Here is a 27,116-nt window from a genome sequence, read left to right as displayed (position 1 = left end):
GCTTGTCAAAGTGTTTATTTGACTACTTATCCAGCTGGCCTATCAGAAAGGTACAATTAAGATCTCTTGAAAAATTAGAGATAAAAACAATTGCTTGCCATCTGTCCTTGCACGGAAAATGGAAGAGAAAGGCTATCTCTTCTGAGGCTAACTGATGAACTAGCCTGCCTCCATCTTGGGTTTGAAAGCCATCTTATATAAAGTCAAACTAGATTCATTCTGTTTATGATTAAATCTGTTTCCCAAGGATTGGGCTACGCTCCACCTGTAACCTTAACAACTGGCTCTGTACTTTCTGCTCCAGAAAACAGAACCATGCTTCTGTTTCAAAAAGGTTAAGATTACCTTGCAATCATGCCTTTGTTTCAGGTTCTTATGATTAACTTGCTATGCTTAAGTTCTGCTTTTGTAACCACCTATTTACCTGCAAAATTCCCCACTTGGAAACCCTCTACCCCTGAACCATAAAACCTTATCTTCCCCACTTCCATGGCTCTTTTTTTAAATCCCATCTTTAGCGGAGACAGCCCATGTACACAAATAAAAGGGTTGCTTTAATTAATTTAGCCATGACGACTTGGGTCAGTGATTTTTTTTAAATCTTTTTTTTCTTTTTTAAATAATTTATTTAACTTTATGTGGATTGGTGTGAAGGTATCAGATCCCCAGAAACTGGAGTTACAGTTGTTAGCTGTTATGTGGGTGCTGGGAATTGAACCCAGATCCTCTGGAAGAACAGTCAATGCTCTTAACCGCTGAGCCAGCTCTCCAGCCCCTGGGTCAGTGATCTTTCTCCTCCAATCTGTGGGATTAACATAACCAATAAATTAACATATTTATTTATTCATTGATAACTTTTCTAGTTTATGTAGAACACAATTCAGATAGGTTGAGCTTGTGATCTTTCAAATTGTTGAGGTTTTGGATATGAGATATCTTCTACAGGCTATGTCTCTAAAGGTTAGGCTGTCATCTGATAGTGTCACTGGGGGGCAGTGTGAACTTTAGGAGGGGAGTAGTTAGAGTCTCCTTCAAATGGGGACTAGAATCCTCCCCTTTTCTCTCCCTCTGTTCCTCCTTTCTGGGCACCTGGAGATGAGCAGATTCTTCTACCACGTGTTCCCAGCTAGGATGTTCTCTTGTATTGCAGGCTCAAAAAAATGGAGCCTAGTGACCATGGACTGGAATCTTTGAAATCATCAGTCAAAATAAGTCTTTCATTAGGAACACTGTCACAGTAATGGAAAGCTAGCCCACAAATTATTTCCTTGGTTCTAAAAATTAAAATTTTCTTTAAAAAAAATCAAGTAATTGCATTAAATTAAATCTAATTTGCATAAGCACAATTATATTTACCCTAGCAAGTAATTTTTAAAAGAGTCTCTAATTTATAGAAATAATTTTTGCATTAATTTTACTCTCCATATGTGTGAGGGACTAAAGCGGAGTCACAGTTAGAAAGCTTCCTCTAATATTACCCATCTTGTATCCTGAGTAACAGAAAGTCACTGGCATCCACAGTCTCCTTTACCCAGTTCCTGCTCCCTTATCAAACTCCATCTCCACACTCGCTTCCTGTTTTGCAGGGGAATCTGAAGGAGTTGGGATCTGGAGAGGTAAGTCTGTCCTCTGTTTCAAACACTGCATCCAGCAGTGTTTGCATCTAGTTCTTTTTGAGAATTTCCCAGTCTCCCCCATTCTCTCTCCAGTCCTCTTCCTAGGATTTACAGTTGCTGTCCACGTGCCTGTCAGTTACAGACCCACTCCTAAGTCACACTGACCCACACTCTTGTCACAAGGGGCCGGAAAACTTCAACTCCATCCCCATTCTCCTCTGTATAATGATGGTCAGAGATGGAAAGAAATGTAATTTTCGGCGTTTTCCCTCCGCTTCCCCACTTGGGGTTGGGGTGGGGAGCAACTGGTGGTACCTTTCTTCTCCCAACCATTTGTTATTGGTCTGTGATCCTTTACTTTAGCTTTTGCTCATAACAGTTACCGATTATTAAATCTGTTAGAATGTTTATATGCGTGCTCCGTCTTTAGGCAAGCATTGTTCTAGGCGGTTTACGTTTATAACTCACATAGAAGGAAGCTGGTGGAAATGCAACAGGTGGCAGTGGAATCTGAGTCTGCTTTGCTTCACAATAGATTCTCAAGTAAGCTGTACCTTTCGCTACCTCTAACCTCATTCTTCAATACTCTAGCCCTGGATCTCCTCAGGTCTCTTCCTCCTTTCCCCTCACTCCCTCATCCCACAGACTGCCCACGTTCCTCTATTTTCCTCGACTCCACCGCTTCCAAGGCCTCGCATCCTTCCGTCTTCTCTATGATAAAAGGGTGTTCCCTTCCTTCTGGAAATTTTCCTCTCAGCTCAAAGTCTCCACCCCGCTGGCCAACTCCTCCTCATGCAGGCCAGGCGCTGGGCGGTCAGAGCGCATGCGCAGGGCCCAGTTCTGCAGGGCCAGGGGTCCCGGCTCCCAAGAGCCCCCGCGCGCGGTGCAGGCTGGGGGAACATGGCCGCTTCCGGTCTCGCACTGTGGCTGGCGCTAGGCTGACCACGGCCGAGGTCCTGTGCGCTCCTCCCTGTGCATCTCTCACCCGCGGCCGCAGAAGGTGCAGCGGCCTCCTGTTCTCGCGCCATGGAGAAGAGCTCTAGCTGCGAGAGTCTCGGCGCTCAGCCCCCGGCGGCACGGCCACCTAGCGAGGACTCACTGTCCAGGTGGGGACGGAGGCCGGGGCGGGCGGACGGGAGGAGAGGAGAGGCCAGCGGAGGCTGGCAGAGGGGCAGGGGCCGCGGGAGAGATGGAAAGGGCAGAGCTGTGCGGGGACGGAGAGGCCGGGGCCCTGAAAAGGTGGAAGCCGCGGACAGCCGGTGCGGGGATGGAGAGCCCGGCCGAGCCGTGGCTCCTCCGCAGGGCCCTCGGTGCGAGGGGGAAAATGCAGTTTCTCTGTGGCCTCTGCCCTTCTTATCCCTACTCACTTTCCGCTCGTCGAGGTTGCTTCAGTTGTGTTTGAGGACACAGCGTTTTTACTTTAACAGGAGGTCTGTTGTCAAGGGCTTGGTATTTTCACTCTTCTGCCTTCATTGTCACTGAGTTTGGGGGTCAGCACGTCACTAGACAAGTGGCCTTTGGGGGCACTCTGAGACAAGTATGCTTGGGACACACAGCCACACAGAGCCAGTGTCTTAGCTTAAACATCAGTGATATTACCAACGTACTGTGCATTCTATGTGGTGTTTGTTTGGGACACTCTTTAACTTTAGAGAATAGTTTCATTATAGGAGCTTTTTAGCTGCGTTTTAGCTTAATGGAGACAAACAGTCACAGGTGATTCTAATGTACAGGCAGGGCAGACTATGCTATTTCTACTAGTGTATTTTATCTCAAGTTTTGTTAGTCTACGAAGGACTACAGGTAAAGTCTGGATGTCTGCCTGTGCTAGCTCAGCTTTTTGTCTCGTCACTCTAACATTGTACTTTGTTTTTTGTTTTTATTCAGAGCACGAATAAATTTTCTTATGAATTCGTCTTCATACATGCTACAAAATAATCTTTTATAGTGCTTCATGTATCACACAGTTTCTTTCACCCAGTAGATTGATAAATTTAGGAGACCAGAAGTTCAGAAGGGGATATCAGATTCCCTCAAACTGGAGGGCTAGGCAGATGCTAGGTGCTGGGAACTGCAAGAGCAGCAAGTGCTCTCACTGCTGAGCCATCTCGTCAACACTGACTTAAATTTCTATTGAGTTTAGCTACAAGGAAAATTATGCAAAAATTATTACTTTCAATTTCATGGAAAATAGAAACTGTCTCCTCAGCTAAGCAAAAAACTTCAAATTTATAACCGAAGTTGATAAACCACTCACCTCTGATGGTCTCAAATGCTTCTATGATGAGATGAATTTGGGTGAAATATTATGTCTGAACAGTTAAATAGTTAATTGATAGTGTATTTTTGTCCTTTCTGGGAAGAATATACAAGGAAAATGAACACTATAGCTCGTTTCAGGATCCCTTTGTTTTGGTTTCTCTGTAGCTTTGGAGCCTGTCCTGGAACTCACTCTGTAGACCAGACTGGCCTCGAACTTACAGAGATGTGTCTGTCTTTGCCTCCCCAGTGCTGGGATTAAAGAGATCCATTGTTTCTTAAAAAAGGACATACTCTGTTGAAGTTGGTTGAAAGACTTTGGAAAGTCTGTAGTTCCTACTAAAAGTGTGTTGTCTTGATAGAGTGTGATGGGTCCTTTTAGAATTGTGCTGGTTTAACTTTCCTTCTTGGTCAGCATAGATCTGATTGATCTTTTTGGCTGTAAAAGACCATTTATTTTTCTTTATTCAGATAGTTTCTAATGAGCTGTAGTAAGCAGTGTTTGTGGTGAATCTTGCTTTGTATTGCCCTCTTTAGGCAGTTCTTGCCTACTCTGCACACATGTAGCCCCTCCCCGCCAGGGTGTTGAGACAAACTTTATTTTATCATACTGGTCATCCAACTGTTTCTATAATTATACTTTTGTTGGTCTCACTCTGATTCTTGGTGTAAGTAGGACTCAATGAAATATAAATATAAATACGTCCTTGCATAGGCCAGTTATGAAGGCTGGGACAGACCTGTCCTTCGGCAATGTATTGTCCTATTTTACCACCTACATTTAGTTTCTGTCTTCCAGGCTGTTTACTGTAGATTGCACTGTCTGAGTAGGTTTCTTTGATGTCTGCTTTTTACAGTGTGTCCTCAGATGGGGTCTTTCTAGTAGGTGCTCTGAAACAGAGGAACGTTGATGTATGTTCACCACTGGTCTTGTTTGTTGTCCTCATTCGGAGGATTAAAAGGGACTCTGTCCTGTTGTGACTGACCTGAACTGTTTGACCTCAGGTTCATCCTCAGCTTTCTTGTCTGCGAAGCACATAGCACCGGTGTGGTCTTTATTGACAGCATGTTCTCACTTCTAAGCAAGGTCCTTTTCTTGTGTCCTCCCCTTGTTTGTCATCTTTCAGTATTGATCACTTTGACTCCCTATTCTCTAATTTTCCATGCCAGTCACTTTAATGTGTCTTTTTTCCTCACCACATATTCTTCAGCTGTAGTTATTCTGGGTAATACTTGCTTGTCTCTGGTTATTTTGATATATCAGTTGTTTTCTAGTTGATAAATAATTTAGCATGCATACTCTGTGCCCCATATTTATGCCTAACTTTCATTAATAAAACAAGAGAATTTACACATGCATAACTGATTTTTTTTTTTTGAGGAAGGCTCACTGTGTAGCCCAGTCTGGCCTTGAACTAAAAAATTTTCTGCCTTAGTCTCCTGAGTGTTGTGATTACAGGTGTGCATTATCCTACCCTTCAACTTAATTGCATTTTTAAATTGCATATCTTTCTTAAAACTATCATCATTTGAAAATAGTGAATCCTAGGCTACTGTTTCTGTGAATTTTAATTATAGTTTTAGGTGGCAAAGACTTTCTGGGATGCCGAAAGCATATTTTGTTACAAAATCTCATCTGTAGTTTTAGCTTGAAAGTGATATATTGGTACGAAGTATCTTTCAGATTTTTTCAGTAGTGATGGATTTATATCATCACATCCTTACCTATTCAGTGGTGTGTTTTCTGGAGCAGCTAGCCAGAAGTAGTGTTTGAAGTTACAGCTTCAGGACAGAGTGACTGTCTGGTTGAGTGTCTTCTTCGGCATTGTTAGTACTGGCACTGAGTCAGGCACTGATTGTAGTGGTAATCTAAAAATCATTTTGAAATTTATTATTTCTTCTCTATGTAAGGCCCAATATTATTATGAACTTACAAATACTTACTATCAAGATTTTTAAAAGCCTGATTACTATACGAAAGTATGAAAGTTAATCCTGACACTGGGATTGGGTCCTGTATACTTTGTTGTTGTTTATTAAATCTCATCTTTAGAGGAAATTCTAAGTATTACTAGTATTCTAGTATAGAAGACTTTTCATTTTTAGGGAAAATGGCTTTGAATTTGTAAAGTACTTGCTATATTTGTGTCAGGACTGGACTGATTTCAGTTGTGAATACACAAGCCAAAACTGTAGGCTCTAGGACTTTCCCTAAAAATAGGCATCCTATATAATGCATTATAATATGATACATTTATAAAATTATTATATGGAGAAATAATGTGAGAGCATAAACAAGTCAAACCAGCAACCTGACTTGTACCCAAGGGAAGGCAGTAACTCTGGAGGGCACATTGATTCAGAAGGCAGGAAGTTTATTTTGGAAAGCTACCAAATTAATGCTATTGTATTAAAAAACCACCAGGGCCTAAGAGTGCGTGTGATTGAGGATTTTGAGTAGTGGAAATTCCCCCAACAGATTCTAGTATAGAAGGTTTTTCATTTTTAGGGAAAATGGCTTTGAATTTGTAAAGTACTTGCTATATTGGTGTCAGGACTGGACTGATTTCATAAGAAGTCAGGTTAAAAGTGGGGTTCTAAAGGTGGTGATGTCAGAGCACAAGGGACTGTGGGAGATGCCCTCCTAATGTAGCCCCTCCTGTCACTGTAACACACAGCTGGCTGCTGACCCCTGTACTGTGATGGTCACTGGAGGCCACTGAAAGGACAAGTGAACTGACTCCTCGCTGGGTGCACAGGACCCATGGTAGGAACCACTTTCCTTCACAGACTGTGCTTCTGTGAATAGCCTTGAGCTCTTCGAGGACTTTTCAGTCCAGATACTGGGCTTTAAATGTAAAAAAGGGAACTTTAAAACATGCTTTAATATATAAGGCACCCCCCCCCCCAGCCTAAAACCTGGTATGTGAGAAATTTCTCTTTTTTTTTTTTTAGGGTTAGGCTGTGCGTATGTACACCTGTGCTTGTCTTTTCTCTCTCTCTCTCTCTCTCTCTCTCTCTCTCTCTCTCTCTCTCTGTGTGTGTGTGTGTGAGAAAGAGAGAGAGAGAGAGAGAGAGAGAGAGAGAGCGCACACAACTGTGTTTGTGCTTGTGGGCGATGGAGGCCAATTTTGGATGTCTTCCTCTCGTCCTCCATCTTACTTTTGGACAGGGTTCCCTAGTGAACCAGGAACAGACTTCCCCTGGAGTCGCCAGCCCAGGAGTCCTTCCCTCCTCACCATCAGCCTTTTTCTACTTCCAGCACTAGAGTTACAGATACTTATGCCTGGCTTTATCTGTGGGTGCTGGGGATCCAAACTCAGGTTTTCATGCCTGCACAGCATACACTTTACTTACTGAACTGTTTCCTAGGTCCCATGTTTTATGTTTTTATTGATATTTAGTTCTGTTTTGCAGTACTCATGATGGAACCCAAGGCTTCATGCATGCTAGGCAAGTACTGGACCTTTGAGTTATGCCCTCAGTTGGCTTTAGGTTTAGTCGAGTACAACAGGAAGCATGCACTAACGGTGATTTAATCCAACAGATTTTTCTTTTCTCACATGAAAGTCCACAGAGTTAATGCAGTTGTAATGTAGTGTATCTGAGTCAAGGATCCAGATTCTTCATGTGTATTAGATTACAAAATTACTATATGAGCCATGATGGCAGGTAGAGCCTGACATTGCATTTTCAGATGAAAGGACGTTTCCTGTCTTTAAAAGATGGTAGAGCCTGACATTGCATTTTCAGATGAAGGGACGTTTCCTGTCTTTAAAAGACATGCTTTAGCGATCACAAGTTGCTTTTAAGCTACTATCCAGTTGACTCTTGCTTGGTCCTGTGGCCATGGCTAGCTGTAAGACAGTCTAGGATATTAGGTTCTGTAGACTCTTTTTTAAGGCCTTGTGCTAAGGCAAAGCTTGGAGGTTTTGACTTAAGGAATAGAAGAGAGAATATAGGAGACAGGCAGTGATTCTCCCTGACACAAATGAATCCTTTAAAAGCAAGAAGCACGTTCCTGTGATGCTCATACAAGCTGGACATGCCTCTGTTTGCAAGGCAGTGGTCACAAGAGAAAATGAGTGGCTTCAAAGCCATTAACAAAAACATTTTAACCTTAGCCACACGGCAGTGGTGGTGCACGCTTTTGATCCCAGCGCTAGGAAGGCAGAGACAATTCTATGTGAGTCAGCCTGGCCTACAGAGCAAGTTTAGGACAGGCTCCAAAGCTACACAGAAAAACCTGTCTCAAAAATCATAAAAACAAAGGGGGAAAAAGAAAGAAAGGAAGGAAGGAAGGTAGAAAGGAGAAAGAAAAGCAAAACAAGAAAACCAGTACCACCACCACCAACAACAACAAAAAGTCTTAAGCTAACTTTACTAACAGTCTACGTCTTTCTTAGGGTGTGATTGAATCATTAGTCTGTTCCAGCAGCAATGCTTGCAGAAAGCCAATCACTGTTATTTTAAGTACCAGTGGCACTGCCCAGTGAGGTGCTAGGGACCTCTGAGAGTTTCCATACAACTTATAGATTGTAAGGGATGTGGTGACTTAATAGTATCGAGGTCCTAAGGAAACTAGTCCTCAGGGCTCTGCTTCTCTAAGACACACCCACCATGATTATGCTAACCAGTGAGTTTCCCATGAGTTCCAAAGCTGCTTGCTGTTCCTCTCCATGGTTCCTGACAGCAGCAAACGAGTGGTTGTTCCGGCAGTTCTATGTGTCTCACCTCAAGTTTGTGCTTCTGTCAAAAGGACAATAATTGATGGGCCAGTGACTATGGGTCATAGGTTTCTTAAACTAAGCAAAGATGCCTGCCTGTAAAGGTCAAAAATAAAGTTATTCTTATTTTACTATTATTAAAAAACATTCGTTATATCAAAAGGGCTAACAAAATAGAAACATCCATGGTAAGTTTTGCTTTTCTCATTATAGTTGTTACAGTGACAAATTAATAGAGTTAATAAACAACATAATGTAAACAGTAGCCCTGACTGTTTGTTGAAGGCTTACTATGTGCTGTGACGCTCGGTTTCCTAGGTGCTCTTCTCACCTAAGTCTGTATAAGCTGGGCAGTATTAAATTTTCCATTTTACAGATAAGAAAATTGAAGATAGAATGGAATGTCCTTGGAGTCCAAGTCTGTTTGGCTTCAGGGTCTGTAGGACACAGAAGCGATTGTACCTGAAGATTAGGTGCCTGGGGTTCAGACAGCTTTGCAGTTAGAGGACAGTTCCTGCATAGATTGACACTGACCATGTTCCCTGTGAGAAATGGGAAGTTACGTTGGTGAACTGAGGATTTTCTTTAGCTTTGAATATTTCTTTTTCCATAAAGAAAGTTGGTGATCATGTAGTTTTCATTTGCAAGGACAGTTTTCTTTTCTGAAGACCACGTGAATTATGCAAGGGAAGCCTTTCCCCCTCTTTCCCTGCCCCTCAGACTTTGCACAGTCATTTAGAATACTTAACTCTGGGCTCATCCAGTGTCTGAACCCCTAAGTTCCTTTGTGTTTGTTTACAGTTAATGTGTTAAGAGCCATTGACATTTGAAGATCATCAGAAGTGAAGATAAAAGATCTCAAAAATTATAATGTAAGTGAATGGGAAACTATGAAAAATGGACAGATATTAATTGCCAGTATATCTTTGGAATCTGATGTTATCCCAAATGAAATGTGTGCACATGAGTAATCAGTGATTTCAAACTTTAGTCTCAGTTCCATGCCCAGTCCAGAACATCCTGTGATTCCTTCTACCTGGGGAAAGCAGTCATTAAGTTTTAGTCACCCAGTAATTTTCCATTAGACTTTGGGGCATGGGGTGCTTCTGTGTACTTCCTCCCTTTTCTTCCTTTGAAGTTTGATGTGAGAACAGGATGAATAGGGTACCAATTGCATTTATGTGGAAACTGTTTTCTGGCAGTAGATACATATGTGGTTTATGTTGCTGCCATGTTGTATGCCTTAGTCTTAGTCTTAGAGAGGACCGTTAGAGGCAAGTCTTCTCCCTCCCTTTTCCATCTGTTCCTTTCTTTGATTCTTCTGTGATTCACTATGTATTATTCTATGGGCTACCTCCTACATTTTTATTTCCCTCCTGAGAGTCTAACGTAGTCCAGTCTGGCCTCAAACTCACTTTGTAACTGAGAGTGGGCATGACTTCTGATCCTTTTGCTTCTACCTCCCGAGCACCAGGACTACAGGAGAGCATCATAGCACTTGGTTTATGGGATTCTTCAGATCGATCTCTGGGCTTTTTAAATGCCAGGCAAACTCTCTACCAATTAGTTCTGAATTCTTGATAACTTGGTGCTGTGATAGCTATATTACAGTTAGGTCCATTAGCATCTCTGAAAAAGATGCTCTGGAGACCGCACATTCTAGTTAGGTGATGCTTGGTAAACACTTAGTTTGCAGTTTCTAGCCTGTTCTGGATTATTGGGAACAGGTCCAAGAACCTGTACTGAAATTTGAGATCCATTTTGTACTCTCAGTCCAACTCCAAGTTTGCAGATGATGGAAAAATGTTGGGAAGTTTATTTATCCAGTTAATTTGGAGAGACTGGGAAAGCTTAGTGTTTTTTTCTCCAAAGTCTTCATGGGTCATGTTGTATTTTTTATTTGGCCAGAGAGCCTCACTGTCCTTCATGTTTCTAGGCCCCCTGCTTCATCTTAGATATTAGCATCATGACCAATGTTCCTGGAAAAACCCAGAAGCTGCGGATGTATCATTTTCCTGAAGATTGTGTTGCAAAAGGAGCGGCGCAGTGGCGGGCTGTGTTCCCGCCCGAATCCCGGCTAGCTTACCCCGAAATAATTACACAGAAACTGTATTATTTCAAACACTGCCTGGCCCATTATCTGTAGCCTCTTGTTGGCTAACTCTCACATCTTGACTAACCCATATCTAATAATCTGTATGCCACCACGAGGTTGTGGCTTACCAGCATGAGTCTCTAGCCAGTATCCGTCTTGGGAAAGGGAATCATGGTGTCTGCCTCACTGCCTTCTTCCTCCCAGCATTCAGTTCTGTATTCCCCACCTACCTATGTTCTGACCTATCAGGCCAGGCAGTTTTCTTTATTAATTAACCAATGAAAGCAACAGATAGATAGAAGACTCTCCTACATCAAGATCACACACTTTCTCAGTCTTTAGCTACATGTATGGTTGATTCTGATTTTGAAATCATTGGGTAATAGTTTTGATGGAGAAAGAATACTTTTTTTTAATATCAGACATTCATACTCTTGTCTGGATTGAGTGTCCTGTACTTCTGAAGATCTTAAGTCTTTTTTTTAGAGTATGTAAGTGGGAGGTGCAGACCAGCTGTGCTGTGAGCAACTCTGTTTATTGTTTTTCTTCCTTTGGGCTCTGTGAAGCAATGTTGGAGTCGTTGAGTTTACTGTATGAACCACAGAGATTGCCATTGAAATTAATTGTATTTGTAGTATTTTTTTCACAGTGTATTTGTAATATATTGGCATTTATTGACAACTCTAAGGAATGTTTTGAACCATACATTTGGAGTTAATTTTTTATTTTACATATTTCATATTGTATCTTACATTCCTGAATTATACCTTGTATTTTTAAATGAAGTTAGCTCCGTTTAAAAAAAAAATCCTATAGTGTTGGAATTATAAGAAAGTTATATTCCTAATCTTACTACTCAATTTCTGAGTGTTTTGAGGTATGTCTTAGTTTAAGGATGCTTTTCAGGTGTTAATTATTTGCTTTTGTGATGTGGGGGACCAAGCCTAGGCTTGCATATACTCAAAGTGCTTGTTGTAAGTAGCTGTTCGTTATCCTTGGCTTCCCAGATGCCAATTCCATTATCATTGATGTTGTACCCATAGGCTCAAATTTGCAAATAGATCATCTCCAGAAAGGGACTTAGCCTGGGAATGTAGCTCATTGGTAGAACAGTGTTGGGCATTCACAGGTTCAGTCCCCAGCATCACAAAGGAAAAAGGACTTTATTTTGTAGTGTTAATTCCCTTCCAATGATATTGATTTAAGACATTTCATACATGCTGAAAGATACTTCGGAATGACGCTATATTTCTAGGATGACCTGGGAAAAGTGTGGAAACCTAGAATGTCACAACTGTAATGTAACTGTCACAGAGTTGCCCTAGTATTTAATTATAAATGTTTGCCATTAATTTAGTTTAAAATCAGAATGAAAAATGTATATACTGATCTCTTGACTTGTTTCTTATTTCTTGCGCTCAGATTTTACTAAGTATTTAAGCATATGTTATTAAAGTAATCTTTATACAAGTAACCTATATTCTTTCATTGTATAAGAGTCTGTGATGTTGTCTACTTGACAGGATCTAGAATCCCCTGGGAGAAGTGCACTTGGCTTGCCTGTGGAGAATTATCTTGATTATGTTATTCCATGTGGGAAGACCCTTCTTAATAGAGGTTAGGACTTCTCTCTCGGCAAGGATACATAAAATGGAGAAAGTGAACTGAACTCTAGGACATGCATTTCTACTTCTTGACTCTGGATGTGAGGAATCTACTGTTTCCGGCTCCTATTGCTGGGACTCGGAGCTGAAATAAATTGCTTCTTCCTTAAATTGATTTGTCAGGTCTTTTATCACAGCAACAGAACAAGGAACTGGAGCAGAGTTTTAGTGATCAGTCAGCTCAGGCCATCACTTTCAATACATAAAACACTCAAGGATACTGTATTGGAAAACTTCTTCCAGGAAATAGTCACAAGAAAATGATTAACAAATAAATAAATGAGTATCCACTCGTCTGATAGTGTGCAACTAGATGTCAGTTTTATAGATGCACAGCTCTTTTGCCTATGAGGGCCGTAATTTCTCAAGAGCCCTGATTTGATAGATAACAGACTCAAAATTTTGCACTGTCCCTGCTAATGAAAGATGAAACTGGAATTTGGATTTTCGCAAAAGTGCTCTGCTGTTTACAAAATGCTCTCCCAATATAAACTGTAGAGCAGGAGTGGTGAAAGTTCTTGGGGTGAACCTGCATAGCCTAAGGAATGACACCAGTTCATTTAACAATGAATTCACATTTGCCTGTAGCATGAGAAGATTGTACAAAAAATCACTTATTAAGACACAAATGAGGGTGGGGAGATAACTCGGGTCAAGAGCACTTGTTGCTCTTGCAGAGGACTTGGGTTCAGTTGTCAGCACCCACATGGCAGTTACACCCACTCATAACTCCAGTTCCAGGGTATCCGACACCCTCTTCTGACCTCTACAGGCATTACGCATACATATGGTACACAAATGCTCATGCAAGTAAAACACGCACACAAAGTAAACAGATGTGAAGAGTCTCAATGTGCATGTGTTCTCTGTGCTTGCTGAAGTCAGTGTTGCCCAGATCGAAGCTTTACTGACTAACCTGACTCCAGGTAGCGTGAGTTATAATCTGAAAACTTCAGTTTAGATTATTTCTCTCTGCTAACTTATATGTGAGGAGCTTTGCCTGTCGGTTACTTAGAGTCCACTTAAGTACTAGTTTAAGCTGCTCTCTGAGCATGTAAAAATCATTACAAGTCAGTGATTTTTAATAATATACACTTTGAGTTATGTTAGTGCTGCTGTGGCTGCCGGGTTGGTGCTCATCCCAGCCCTGACCTTACTCCACCTCGTGTTGACACTTTGATTACAATGCTTTGGTGATGTAGGAGGGTCATCTGTCTATGTGTTACTTTCATTGGTTAATAAAGAAACTGCCTTGGCTTTTGATAGGACAGCAGCTTAGATAGGCGGAGTAGACAGAACAGGATGCTGGGAGAAAGAGGTAGAGTCAGGCAGACACCATGGAGCCAGCTGCCAGGTCAGACATGCTGAATCTTTCCCGATAAGCCACCACCTCGTGGTGCTACACAGATTATTAGAAATGGGTTAATTAAGATGTGAGAGTTAGCCAAGAAGAGGCTAGATATAATGGGCCAGGCAGTGTTTAAATGAATACAGTTTCCATGTAATTATTTCGGATAAAGGTAGCTGGGCGGCTGGAAGCGGCCCACCGTTCCTGTTTACAACACTTTGGTGTTTGCCAGGTCTGTCAAACCATACGGTGGGAAAACAAGTCTTGCAGGCTGTTATCAGTATAAATTAGCTGTTAGATTTATGTTGAAATTAACAGATCACATGCACTGAATTGATCTGGAAATAAGATGATACCAATATAACTGTGTGTCCTGGATGACCTGTTCTTACTTTGCATTTTCAGAGCTCAGGTTCACTTTGTTCTCTAAATGAAGACTTAATTTCTGTCACACAGCGCGATAGCACATTGTTTCTGACACCTCTTTTGTCCTGTAGATTGGTGACATTTAAACATCAGAGCTGGCATAGCATTTTAACAGTACACAGTACTGTGTTATAGTGAGGTGTTCTCTGTTTTGGAGACAGATATTCTCACAGTAAGTTTTTGTGTTGCAAAACACACTGCAGGCTTTTATTACTTTAGTACAATTTTCAGCATGATGACTAACAAGCACAAGCTCATACGACGGTTAGGAAGGACACTGCAGTCCATTGTGTGGGTGCTGAGAGCAAAATTTGCATTCCTAGAAAAGCTTTATCCCAGTCAGAATACAGAACGCATTCTTTAATATTCGTGGGCGACAGCATTATTAGGAAGAAAACATTCTGAAGGTACCTCTCCTTTTCATGGGATACTCACCAAAAATGGAATTGTTAATGAGAGAAGCTGTTTAAACAAGGCAAGTGGTTTAGATCTTACTTTAACAGCTGTGTTCAGCTGCGCCTGGGCGTGTAAGAAACAATGGCCGACAGATCCTGAGCCCTCTTGAGACTTGTTTACGAGGACTGAAAAGCAGGTGAGGACTGAAAAGCAGGTGACGTGAATCTAACTTTCTGGGCTGTTTTAAGTATGTGTGATGCTAGTAACGTTTCTAGTGTCTCTGATGTCACTTTTATGAATAGTGGGTTAGGAGGAATCGGGCATGAATATTGGAATCTGTTAGTGCTTGGATTTTATTTTCTGTTATTGTTGAGTGCTGCTAGTGATGAGTGACAAGGATGTAGTATGATTTTATTAACAATCCAGCAAACCCGGTGTCAGAGACAGGACTCCACTGTTGTTTTCATCACAAGCACTGGTGGTAGACTTGGCCTTGTGATTGAAGCTTGAATTAGTCTTCTTGAATAAATTGAAAGTTGTGCATGGAGTGTGTGTGTGTGTGTGTGTGTGTGTGTACTTTTAAAACTCTCTCCTAATATTTGTTTAGTGTTGACCAGAATTATTTTGAGTTTAGAAATTTGTCAGTTTTCCATTGTACATGAAGACACTTCACAGTGTCAAACTCATGAAGATGGACTTTTAGGCCCAACTGTTTAGTTTGATTTTCTTCTTTTAGTAGTTCCTTATTTCTGATTTCATCTTGTTACTTTTCTAATATAGTGCTCTTGTATTTACACAATGCTGTTGTTTAACACTTTCTACTAGTTCAATATTAAACACTACTTTTATATAGTGTCAGCAGTTTATTGTATGGATAAAGAAAGAGCTTAGATTAAGTTGATTGGATTTATTTGTCAGGTGGTGAAACCAGGATTCTTTGACTGAAAGCACATGTTTCAGCCAGTGGATTCTCTCTGTATTCTGGGCTTTCCTTGTTTTCTTTACATCTTTTATGAACCTTCATCCTCACTTTGGGCTGTGATGAGATGCCAACGTATCAAACTAGCACCTTGTTAGCCTGCCGGTCTCTTAAGACAGTGAACCTACTTTTTACAATCCATGATACACAATAACATATGTTGGTTATGTAGCAAAGGCAGATGAAAAAGAGATTGAAGAAGTTTCTGCTCCTCAAATGGAGAGAAAGAGGGAGAGAGTAGGAGGGCGGTTAGCTGACCCTGCAGTTGGAGGTAGAATTCCTCAAACTCCATCTTTCTGGGAAGCTGAGGTCGTGCTTTTAGGTATAGGGATGTTTGAGGTGGTATATGAATCCTGCTGTCTTCAGACATTATTTTTTTCTTTAGCAACATTAGCAAAAGATGCTTAAGTCTGGTAATGTCTCAGTACTTCCTTAGGTACCCAGAGACAATAGCATTCATTTGTTTAGGAGGGATTTTCTCAATTTGCAAGTTTGCATATTAACCACTTCTAAAATATGTGTATTAACCACTTCTAAAATATGTGTAGCAGGGGGACAGGGGCTCCCAAGTAAAAGAAACCCCAGTAAAATAGAAGTTTCTTTATGTAGCCTTTTTTATTGTTTGGAGAAGGACAGAGAAATTCCCGCCTGCCTGTTGGGTTACTGTTCACATCAGTTCTGCACTTTGCAGTGGTGGAAGTTCTGAGTGGGACAACAAAGGGAAAGAGCATTGTGGTACCGCAGCAGGTGAGCAGATGATGGGGGTCTGTCTGGTTCTTGTGGATGAAGCACAGCCACTGGCGGGGGGTGGGGAGGGCTGGGGACAGAGACTGAGTGCTCTTGCTGCTCTGTGCCCTCTCTTACTGTGTACATGTCTATCTTTCAGAGCTGTGTGGGAAACAGAAATTAGCATTCAAATAATACCAGCTTTATTCTTCTTATGTAGGAACTAAAACGAGTGTAATTTGGGATATAAAGAGGAGAGAACTTAGATTGGCTTCCATTTTTTAAAGTAATGCTGAAAATTTAGATAAATGCATTTGTGGTGGCCATTGAGCTCATGGGTCTTACTTCTCCTAGGCCGCACACAGCCATTAAGTTACAACCAAGCATGTTTGTGAGTTGTTAGTGGCCTTCTTATGGGGTAATGGTCAGAATTTATTATATTATAGTAAAATCGTAATGCTGTTGTGAGGGGTATTCCTCATAGGAAAAGCTGTCTACACGAATACTGTAAAGTACAATTGATGTCTTGGACAGTGCTGTCTGTATTCTGACCAGCTTTGCTATAATGTTCATTAATTTCTAAGATTGGTGCTGTTGATGCTTTCTGTCTTGACATAACATGCTGGCCTCTCTGAAGAGATACGGCAATGCTCTGGGGCATGGAGTGTGCTGATCACTTCATTGCAGAACACAGTCAATTCTGTGTCACTTTAAATCCTACTGGTACTGACATGTTATCCAGTGCCATGGAAGTTGCTACTAATGGCTTTTAGCTATGTCAGAATATGTTTACTAAGTGTGTGTATGTGTTTGTATGTTGTGTTTATATATGTGTTGTGTTCATGTGTATGTATTTGTGTTTAAATGTGTGCGTTTTTATGTATGTATGTGTATTTATATATGTGTGTGCTTGTATTTCCATTGACAGATATACAGGAATAGAAGAAGATTGTAATTTTTAATTTAATTTTAGTTCTTAACTCTAATTTTAGTTCTTAACTCTGCTTACTGGCTTGGGCCAAAAGGTCCACACTGATCAGAAATGAAAAACGAATGATGCTGCAGTTTGAGGAGAACTTCTGCACGGGGAGATAAGGGACAAGGCTAGCATCTCTCAAATGTTTACATTGTGTGTGTGTGTGTGTGCGCACACACACACGCACACACATACTGGAGAGGGGAGAGTTGGAACTATCCACTGTCAGGGACTGAAGAGTCATGAAGACCCTGAAAACTAGTTGAGCACAATGTTTTCAGTGTTTACAACTATGGCTCTCAGCTTCGGTCAGTCTTGAGGCTCAGTCTCTCTACTGGCACTGTCTGATCATGGTAACTCTTCTGTTTGCTTTGTTTGAGGCAGGATTTCATCATTTATCTATAGGCAGGCTAGAACATGCTGTTTGCCTCTGCTTTCCATTCCACATCCTGCTAGCTGTTTCTTGGTGTTTTGGTTGTGAGCCTAGCCTTTAACAGATGAGCCATATCTCTAGCCCCAACTCTGTTTCTGTAAGGATCAAATTGTTAGACTGTAACCCATTTTAACGTTACACTTCTGTATTTAACTCCATGGTGGTCAACTGGGGTTTCTAGTTGTTGGGAGGAGTCCTTTTCTCATCTCCGTAGGTAGAATAATAGTGGTTATGGTATTGCTTGCGAGATAAGGTGCTACACTGTTACATGTGTTATTTTATTTTATCATTATATTTATATGTATATGAATAGCTCGTGTGGGTAACTACTCAGTAGATATTAAGTGATTTATCAAATACATTTAAACCTGTGAGTATCTACTGTAATGCCAGCTATTGAGCTAGGCCAGTGTTTATCATTCATGAAAATTGTTACACTCCTAAGGAACGTTTTTTAAAATACATTTCTCTTTGTTCTGCCCCTTCCCCCATGCTCACAGAGCGAATATGATTTTATATACTATGTTTTGGAATTGAAATAATAAATTTTCATTGATTGTGTTGGTACATGCTTGTAATGCCAGCGCTTGAGCAGTGGAGATAGAAGAGTCAGGAATTCAAAGCTAACCTGGGCTACATGAGACTTTAATCTCAGAAAACAAAATAACTTTAAATTTTTTTTGTTGTTTTGTTTGGCCCTACCTCAAAGGGCCATTTATTCACACCTATGGCGCTCATATTCTCCCATTGGGAATATAGATTTTTGACTCTGGGGATCCCATGATGATCAACATAGACAAGATGTGGAATCCTTAAAGGTTTGTGCTGTAGTGAATATGGGAGACAGAATAAACACATAAGACAAAATGTGATGCTGTAGAAAGAAAGGAAGAAAGCAGGTGGAGGATGGGTTGGTAATGGTGCATTTTAAATAAGAGAACCCCATGTGAGCAACAGTTCTGAGAGGACCAAAGGGAAAGCAGGAATGTGTGCAGGAAAAGTTATCAGGAGTGGTGCCCAAAGGTGCAGCGGAGCCGTAGAACAGATAGGAGATGAGGTCAGGACAGCAGCAGATAGTGAAACAATGCATGGTCATTTTAAGGACTTGGACTCACCCTAGCAGTGGCATGGAAAGCTTGGGATAGTTGAGAGGAGATGAATGACGACCAGCATTTTCCAAAGGCTGCTCTGTGAAGAGTGAATAAGAACAGAGGCAAGGCATCTGTTTAGGAAATCATTCAGGAAGAAGATGGCACACTAGCAGGAGAGATGTGTAACGGTGGAGAAATGTATGTGTTTTGGAGACCAAATAATTTCTTGAGAAAAAGTGAAAAGTGAGTCAAGTTTTTGGTTGGAGGAAGCAGAGGGCTAATTGCTGTTTACTAAGATATGAAAGACTTTGGAGCTGGGTAAAGAAGCGTAGAGTTAGGTTTGGGGTCTGTGGGGGTACTTAAATAAGTCATTTGCTGGAATCTGAGAGTCTAGAGAGAGGTCTAGAGAGAGGTCTGGAGTTGACCAGAAGTCAAGATTCCCTCATGTAGAGGTGGCGCTGTTGAGAGGCCAGATGAGATTATTAAGGAGGGAATACATATAACCCCAGAGAAAAGGCTCAAGGTCCTGGTGGAGGTAAGGGACAGTCCAGTGTGAACCTGGGGCCTGGAGAAGGGATCATTTCAAGAGACAAGAAGAGTGGCTTCTGAATAGGGGGAGACTGACTCCGTTGGTTCCACATGTGACTCAGGTTGTCATCCTAGCCGAGGCTCTAAGCCTGAGGTACCTGGTGTAAGTTGTCAGGACAAGCCCAGGCGTGCTGACTTCCCCATGTTGTCAGCAGTGCAGGTGATTGTTCTCATAAGCTTCTCAAAAGCTGCTGGCAACAAAATTAAAGGATACTGCTTGGAGTATATCCTTGGATATATCCACAGGTTGTTTAGGGATTGTGATCTTTGAGCTCATAGAGACCAATCCTCCTGCCTCTGCCTCCCAAGTGGTAGGATTAAAGGCCTGTGCCACCATTGCCTGACTATTAGTCGTTCTCTTCAGGCTAGAATCTGAGAGGAAGTGTTCTGTCTAGCCTCTTAAGGAGCCATTGCCTGGGAGTGGGGCCCTTGATATATGGTACATAAAAGCACACACACAGGACTCCAGAAAGCACAAACCTTGCTTTTCTTTCACCCGCCACCTTTCCCTAAGTTTCTTTTTCATTTTATCTGTGTGTCCTCATCATGGCCCCTAAGGGGTTTGGTTTAAATCATCCAGTCTTTTGATCCTTATTCTTTCACTCATGTATTTACCAACAAGAACTTTGCAAGTATCTGCTTGTTGCCAACTGCCTGGGAGAGTCTAGGGACAGAATGGGGGTAAATAACATTCTTCTTTCGTGACATTCCCCTTCCTTCTTGAAATTTGCGGTCTTATGGAATGTAGTAATTTATTAAAACCCTTGCCAAGCTATGTAGGAGCAGACTAGGATAAGTGGAAAGATATAAAAGCATGAGTGCCATGAGTTTGCTCTGTGGGTCCACATCTGACAGGTTCCTGAGGAGATGATATGTAATAAGTCTTTTTCTGTTCCACCAGCCAGCTCCCAAATGATGACATGGAGACTTCTTATTAGGAAAACTCAGCCTATAGCTTAGGCTTATTCCTAGCTAGCTCTTATAACTTAACCCATTTATATTAATTTACTACATTCTCTTCCATCTTGCACCTCCTGTTTCTTCTGTGTTTTCCGGCATCCCCTGCATGCCTAGATTCCTCCTCCTCTTCATTTATTGCCCCAGAAATCCCACCTATACCTCCTGTACATGTATCCCCACAACAGATCCCCCCTTTTGTATAAATTAAAAGGAAAGGCTTTAACTCTAACATAGTAAAACTACATACAATAAAAACAATTATCAATTAAGAATTACATTCACAATTGCTTAGTCCATATGTATTTGGCAAATTTGGAGAAAGTACTATATTATCTATTTTAGTGAGTCCAGAGTTTTATACCTAAACTGTTTTCTATCATAACTTGTATTACTTACTACCCAAAAATATCTTCTTAGGTAAACAACTTAAACTTTTATGTTTCTTAGCCTTATAAACTTTACATCTCTTATGTAAGTTTCTTTTCTGAATTTGGTAACAAAGAAAACTATAACCATCTCATCTTCAACTTCATCAGAGACCCCAGAAGGAAACAACATTATCTGAATAAACAGTGTGACTTCCAAGACTAAATAAATGTGAGAGTCATCTGGATGCCTGGATAGTCACCCAAGGTTTCTCTGCAGTATTCAGGCATCCATCCTTGGTCTATAGGCCTAGGATATCTGATGGACTTTTCTGTGAAGAAAATTTAGAAAGACTGGCTTACTTTGTCTTGGCAAAGCTCAGCAATCTTTCCTTTGTGTCCTGCTTGTCCAGTTGTACAGTGTGTTATCATCAGTTTTAAAGTGTTTGAAGATCATCTACCTATTTAAATATATGTTTGACCTTGAAAGCATACCTAATATGACTATAAGTTTGATTTAGATGATTAACTACTAACCTGTCTTTCTTTATTATCCTAAATGTCTTTCAAGTACTAAAACTTTACATTACTTTTAAAAATAAACTGTATAGGTACAATATCCTAAACAAGAATAGAAATATATACAGTGTAACAAAATAACTTTAAATTTGTATCACTATGCAAAAATTGTCCCATGCTACCGTCTCGCCAGCAAGAACCACGCGGAACACTAGGATCCTTCTGCAGGAATGGCTTTAATACCCCTTGGGAGAGCGAGCATCAGCCAACATGGCCGGGGACCCAGATATGATGGAACCCATCCCTTATATAAGAAACAGACCCTGCTTCGGACGTGTCACTCTTGGATTGGTCCGCTGCTCCCAGCCCTAGGTGATGCCTCAGGAGTAGGCGGGGATGCTAGTGGAAAATTACCAACACGTGTGCGTTCACCTGGCGGTGAAGCCGGATGTCAGCGCCATCTTGATGATGGAGAATGTGGCTGTGGCCTTCTACATCTCCCCCTAATTATTACTGCTTGCAGAAAGGCAACTCCCTCAGAAGGTAAAGATAGAGGTCGCACTTCCCAAAGTGGAAACATTAAAATGGGCTTACACGGAATCTGCCCCTAGGTTCATGACACCTGGAACCTATCCAGCCTGCCCTCTGCCATTTTTCTGGGAAAGGGAAATATACGGAAGGAAACCCTTATGCAGGGCGACTTATCTCTCAGAGAGGGCTATTCTCTGTGCGATGCTCTTCAGCTCGACAACCTTCAGGGCTAGCTAAGCCAAGCACTCCACCCTGTGCCATGGACCACAGTCCTAGGGGTGCAGGAGCTGGTTGGCTTAAACCTTACTGCTTTAACATAGATAACCACATATCAAAAGAGGCTCCCTGTTCTAGGGCAGCCAGCGCTGTGCAAAAACCACTTTGTCCCTAAGACTTTGGTATTTAAGTCAGCAGACCATCCAGAGGAGAAACACTATTCCATAGCGTAGGACCGTTCCAAAACATTTCCACCCCCACCCATTCTTTGAAGTAGGGGATGAAAGACACGACCCAGGACTGTAATCCTATGGCCAAGCTTAAAAAATCATCTCTAGGACGGTGGGGGGGGGCAGAGTCTTATTAGTTGTAAAAAATCGAGGAAACACCGCCATCCCATGGCTGACTGGTAACAGCTTCGGGAAAGCTGAGAGTGTCCTCCATCGGTGCTCTGTCATCCATCTGCAAAATGGCAGGAGGAACAGCAGCCAGGTCCTCAGGCGAATCCATGTGTTGTGGATCACTCTTCACTGTTTGGGTCAGTCGCTCTTGCAGCCAGAATGGGCTTTCTTGATCCTGTAGGAAGACACAAACAGCTCCCCTGGATCTCAATAAGATGGGATCCGGGCCTTTCCATTCATTAGAAAGCACGTCTTTCCACTTAACCAAATCTTTGGGCCGCTGCGGATCCGAACAATGTCGTGTTGCAGCATTTTGGCCATTATCATCCAGATTTTAAAAATTTATGGTGAACAGAGCCATGGCGATGGCCACCCTTGGCGTCGTGGGCAGCTCTGTCAATATTCCCCCTTTCTGTTTAAGTAGACAAGATTTGAGTGTGCGATGTGCCCGCTCTACGATACCTTGTCCCTGGGGGTTATAAGGCAGGCCTGTAATGTGGGTGACCTGCATCTGCGCATAGAATTGCTTAAACTTTTGAGAAGTATAGGCAGGCCCATTATCTGTTTTTAAAGATGTGGGCTTGCCCCAAGCATTCCATGCCTCAAGGCAATGTTGAATGACATAAGAGGTTTTTTCTCCTGTAAGTGGTGTGGCATGATAATGCCAGAGCATGTGTCAATCGACACATGCACATACTGAAGTTTTCCAAAGGCAGTGATATGAGTTACGTCCATCTGCCATATTTGTAAGGGCGTAATCCCTCTGGGGTTCACGCCAGTGTGTCTGATAGGAAGAAACTGGCAACAACTGTGACATTGGGTTACAATGTCGCGAGCCTCTTTTCTGGTAAGTGAAAAACATTTGCGCAGGGTTTCAACTGTAACATGAAAATTATCATGAAAGGTTTTAGCGGTCTGCAACGGGGAGGCAAGAGCTACCGCAGCAAGCCGCGTAGCATGATCAGCCAGGTCATTGCCCAAACTCATTGGGCCTGGAAGCCCCGAATGTGCTCTTATGTGTGTGATAAAAAATGGAGCTCTCCTATTTAGTAAGCAGTCCTGTATCCTCTGGAAAAGAGCTGCCACTGTACTAGTAGGTTTTATAATTCCAGCGGCCTCTAATAATTTAACAGTGTTAACCACATAGGCAGAATCAGAAACAATATTAAGGGGACAAGGAAATCTTTGAAGAACCTCTCAAACCACCATGCATTCCACCACCTGGGGCGAGGTGGCAGAAAAGTTCTTTGTATATATTTTAGAACCTACAACATAAGCTCCCACACCATTCTTGGAGCCATCTGTATAAACCGTCATCCTGTCTTTTAGCGGGGCAGAAGACGTAACTCGGGGAAACACAATGGGATGACATGCAGCGAACTGCAGCAGAGGGTGTTTAGGATAATGATTATCAATTTTCCCTGAAAAGGTGGTAACCAAAATGGCCCAATCGTCAGAGGCGGCGGCCAAGGTTTGTACCTGAGAGGAGGTATAGGGAATTATCATAACCTCTGGATGCTTTCCAAAATGACTAACAGACATTTTAAGGCCTTTAAGGGCAATTTGAGCTATAGCGGCGGGATACCAATCAATACTTTTGTTAGGAGAAGCATGCGGATGGATCCACAGTAACGGTCCATCCTGCCATAACACAGCGGTGGGTAGCTTTCTTGTTTTAAACACACATAGAACAAATGATTGAGTTTCATCAATACAGCACAGCTGTGCCTCCTTAATGGATTCCTCCACTAGCAACAAGGCTGCCTCTGCTGCCGGCGTCAAGGCCCGAGGGGAGGTAATATGAGTATCTCCTTCCAGGATATCAAATAATGGCTTTAAATCAGCGGAGGGTATTTTTAAGAATGGTCACAGCCAATTAATATCTCCTAACAACTTTTGGAAATCATTTAACGTTCGCAAATCATCCCTATAAATTTTTATTTTTTGAGGCAGAATCTTTTCAGGAAGAATAACAGAACCTAAAAATTGGCCAGTATCTGCAATCTGGACCTTCTCAGCGGCTATTTGAAGACCCCATAGCTGTAAGCTTTTAACGAGCAGCGGGTAGGCTTCCTTTAGGACCTGTAAGTCCTCATGACACAAAAGTATATCATCCGTGTAATGAACCATGAGCAAACATGGAAACCGTTCACGAAGCGGTTTAAGAGCCTCCTGCACAAACATCTGACAAATGGTCGGACTGAGGCACATACCCTGAGGTAGGGTTTTCCATTGAAAACGTTTATCAGGCTCTATATGATTAATTGAAGGAACAGTAAAAGCAAAGCGGGGCCTATCAGCAGGATGCAATGGAATAGAAAAATAACAATCCTTAATATCTAGTATTACCAGACTCCAATTTTTGGGCAAAGCTGAAAGCACTGGGAGTCCTCGCTGCACAGGCCCAAAGAGGTGCATTTGTTCATTAACGGCTCTCAAATCATGCAGCAAGCGCCATCTTCCGGATTTCTTTCTAATGACAAAGATGGGTGTATTCCACGGAGAGGTGGATGGTTCTATGTGTCCCAGAGCCAACTGCTCATTAACTAGCTGATTCACTGCTTCTAGTTTTTCAGAAGTAAGTGGCCACTGGGGAACCCATACGGGGGTCTCTGTTTTCCATGGTATGGGCCGTGCTGCCCCAGTGGCGCCTAGGAAAAACCCAGGCCCTGTTTGCTGATATTAGGTTTAGGATTTATTGGCTCCTGTATTCCCTGCTGGGAGCGACCCAAGCCCTTTCCTGGCCTATGACCCATTCTGATCATTATATCTTGGGCCTGAGATGACTATGCATTAGATAAGGTCAATCCCATGCCCTGCATCACGTCTCTTCCCCATAAGTTGACCGGCAGGGGGAGGACATATGGTGTAAAATATCCTGACTGCCCTTCATCTGTTTCCCAGGTTAATCTGGCGGAGCTAATGGTGGGGTTTGCACTGTAGCCCAAGCCCTGTAGGGCATGAGACGACTCAGTAACTGGCCAGGACTGTGGCCACCAGCGCGATGAGATAATACTTTTGTCCACGCCGGTGTCCAAAATGCCTCCGAAGCATTTACCATTGACCCAAAGGGGCAGTTTGGGTCGATCTTGAAGGCTAACAACCAAGTAGGCTAAATCCTGTCCTGTTGACCCCATTAATTTATTCTCCGGCCTCTGGTGGATGTCTGCCGGGAGAAGCAGTAACTGAGCTATCCTGTCTCCTTTACTGATGGAAAAAACTCCACTAGGGCAAGAGCATAGGGCTTGTATCTCAGCAGTGTGCTGACTATCAACGAGACCTGGGTGGACAATTAATCCCTGTAGGGTAAGCGAGCCACGTCCTAAAAGCAGGCCCACGCTTCCAGGGGGTAGGGGCTCAGGCAGCTGCACAGGGACGGGTTGTACCCCCATTTGAGGCATCAATAAGAAGTCGGTGGAGGCACACAAGTCCATTCTTGTTCTGCCTCCGAGGGTCCCTCGGTCGTTGCCCTGACGAACTTGTTCCCATATTTTTGGGGGCCCTGGGACCGAGGGCCCGCCATCCCGTTTTTTGGATCACCAGTCTGTGGGTTTCCTAATGGTGGGAGGATCTTACCATGGGCGTCCCTAACGGAGCGGCAGAGCTCTGCCCTATGATAACCTTTACCACAGCGTGAGCAAAGCATAGGGGGCGCTCTCTCCTTTTCTGATGACCTACAGTCCCTTTTTAAGTGTCCTGGCTTCCCGCATTTAAAGCAAACTCTTGTGTCTGGCCCTTTAAAAGGGAGTTATTGTGACCGCAAGATGGCTGCAGCCAAACCTGCATTCATCAGGGGTCCTCCTAGTTCTCTACAGACCCTGAGCCAGTCCTGTAGCCCTTTATTTTTCCTAGGGGCTATGGCGGCACGGCACTCCTGCGTGGCTTGCTCAAAGACGAGCTGCTCAATTAGGGGCATGGCCATATCAGTATCGCCAAAAATGCGTCCTGCTGCCTCGGTCATTCTTGCCACGAAATCTGAAAAAGGCTCCTGAGTCCCTTGTATAATCTTGGTGAGCGGAGTGCTCCCTTCTCCCTTTTTTGACAAGGCTTTCCATGCTCTTACAGCTGTATCGGCTATCTGGCGGTAGGCGCTGTAAGGGTCGTTTGTCTGGGCAGCGGCATAGTGCCCTCGCCCAGTCAGGAGGTCAAATGTCCATTGCTGTTGTTCTGGAGTTAAGGCCTGAGCGTTAGCTCTGGCTTGTTCCTGGGCTGCCTCGTGCCACAGCGCTTTCCATTCCAAATATTGACCCATGCTGATGAGCGATGCTTTTGCAACTGCTTCCCAGTCCGCTGGAGTCATGGCAGACGAGGCCAATCTGTCCAACTGGGCTAAGGTAAAATTAGCAGTCACTCCATACTTTCTGACTGACTCTGCTAACTCTTTGATTTGGTTGTACTCCACAGGCGCATGTACTCGCCCGTTTTCCCCTTCATAAACGGGGAAGGCCAAGTGTAGCTTTCTCTTGACCTTGTCAGGGATAAATGAAAAGGTCTTTGGCCCAAGGCGTTCCTCATAGGGAGGCGCCGAAGGGGCAATTGGGGGAGGGCGTAGCCTATAAGGAGGCGGATGAGCTGTTTGGGATGACCTCATGGCCCTGCCGCTGGCTAATTTTGCCTCCCCCTCTGTATCCAGTTCTCCTACCTCTTCTCCTGAGCCAGAACTTTCGTGCTCACTTTCATGGTCACTTTCAAGGTCACTTTCAATTTGCAGAGTTTCAAGCCCCTGCAGAGGATATAAACTACTGTTCTTTCCTTTTTTCTTATTATTGATATCAGAAAGCTTTTGGCCTTGTGGGCCAA

The 27,116-nt window shown here is 42.6% G+C and overlaps 1 protein-coding gene across 2 annotated transcripts in view; it reads left to right on the top strand.

The window, feature by feature from the left end:
• The first annotated feature begins 2,464 nt into the window (after positions 1–2,464).
• The window catches only part of Mtmr2 (myotubularin related protein 2), a 65,177-nt gene continuing 40,525 nt past the window's right edge, over positions 2,465–27,116 (top strand). Inside the window, exons 1-2 of one of the 2 annotated variants that reach the window (XM_048433523.3) lie at positions 2,466–2,722; positions 9,404–9,474. Coding sequence is in view for 1 of the 2 variants with exons in the window: in XM_048433515.3 (XP_048289472.1) it covers positions 2,643–2,722 (80 nt within the window). In the remaining variant the exon portion in view is untranslated. Of the gene's footprint in view, positions 2,723–9,403; positions 9,475–27,116 lie in introns of both variants that reach the window. The other variant, XM_048433515.3, reaches the window with a different exon arrangement.

Source organism: Myodes glareolus, chromosome 4, assembly GCF_982192425.1.
Source record: "Myodes glareolus chromosome 4, mMyoGla1.1, whole genome shotgun sequence".
NCBI classification, from domain to species: domain Eukaryota; kingdom Metazoa; phylum Chordata; class Mammalia; order Rodentia; family Cricetidae; genus Myodes; species Myodes glareolus.
Note: the sequence above shows the minus strand (reverse complement) of the source record. Positions and strands in the feature narration are given on the sequence as shown.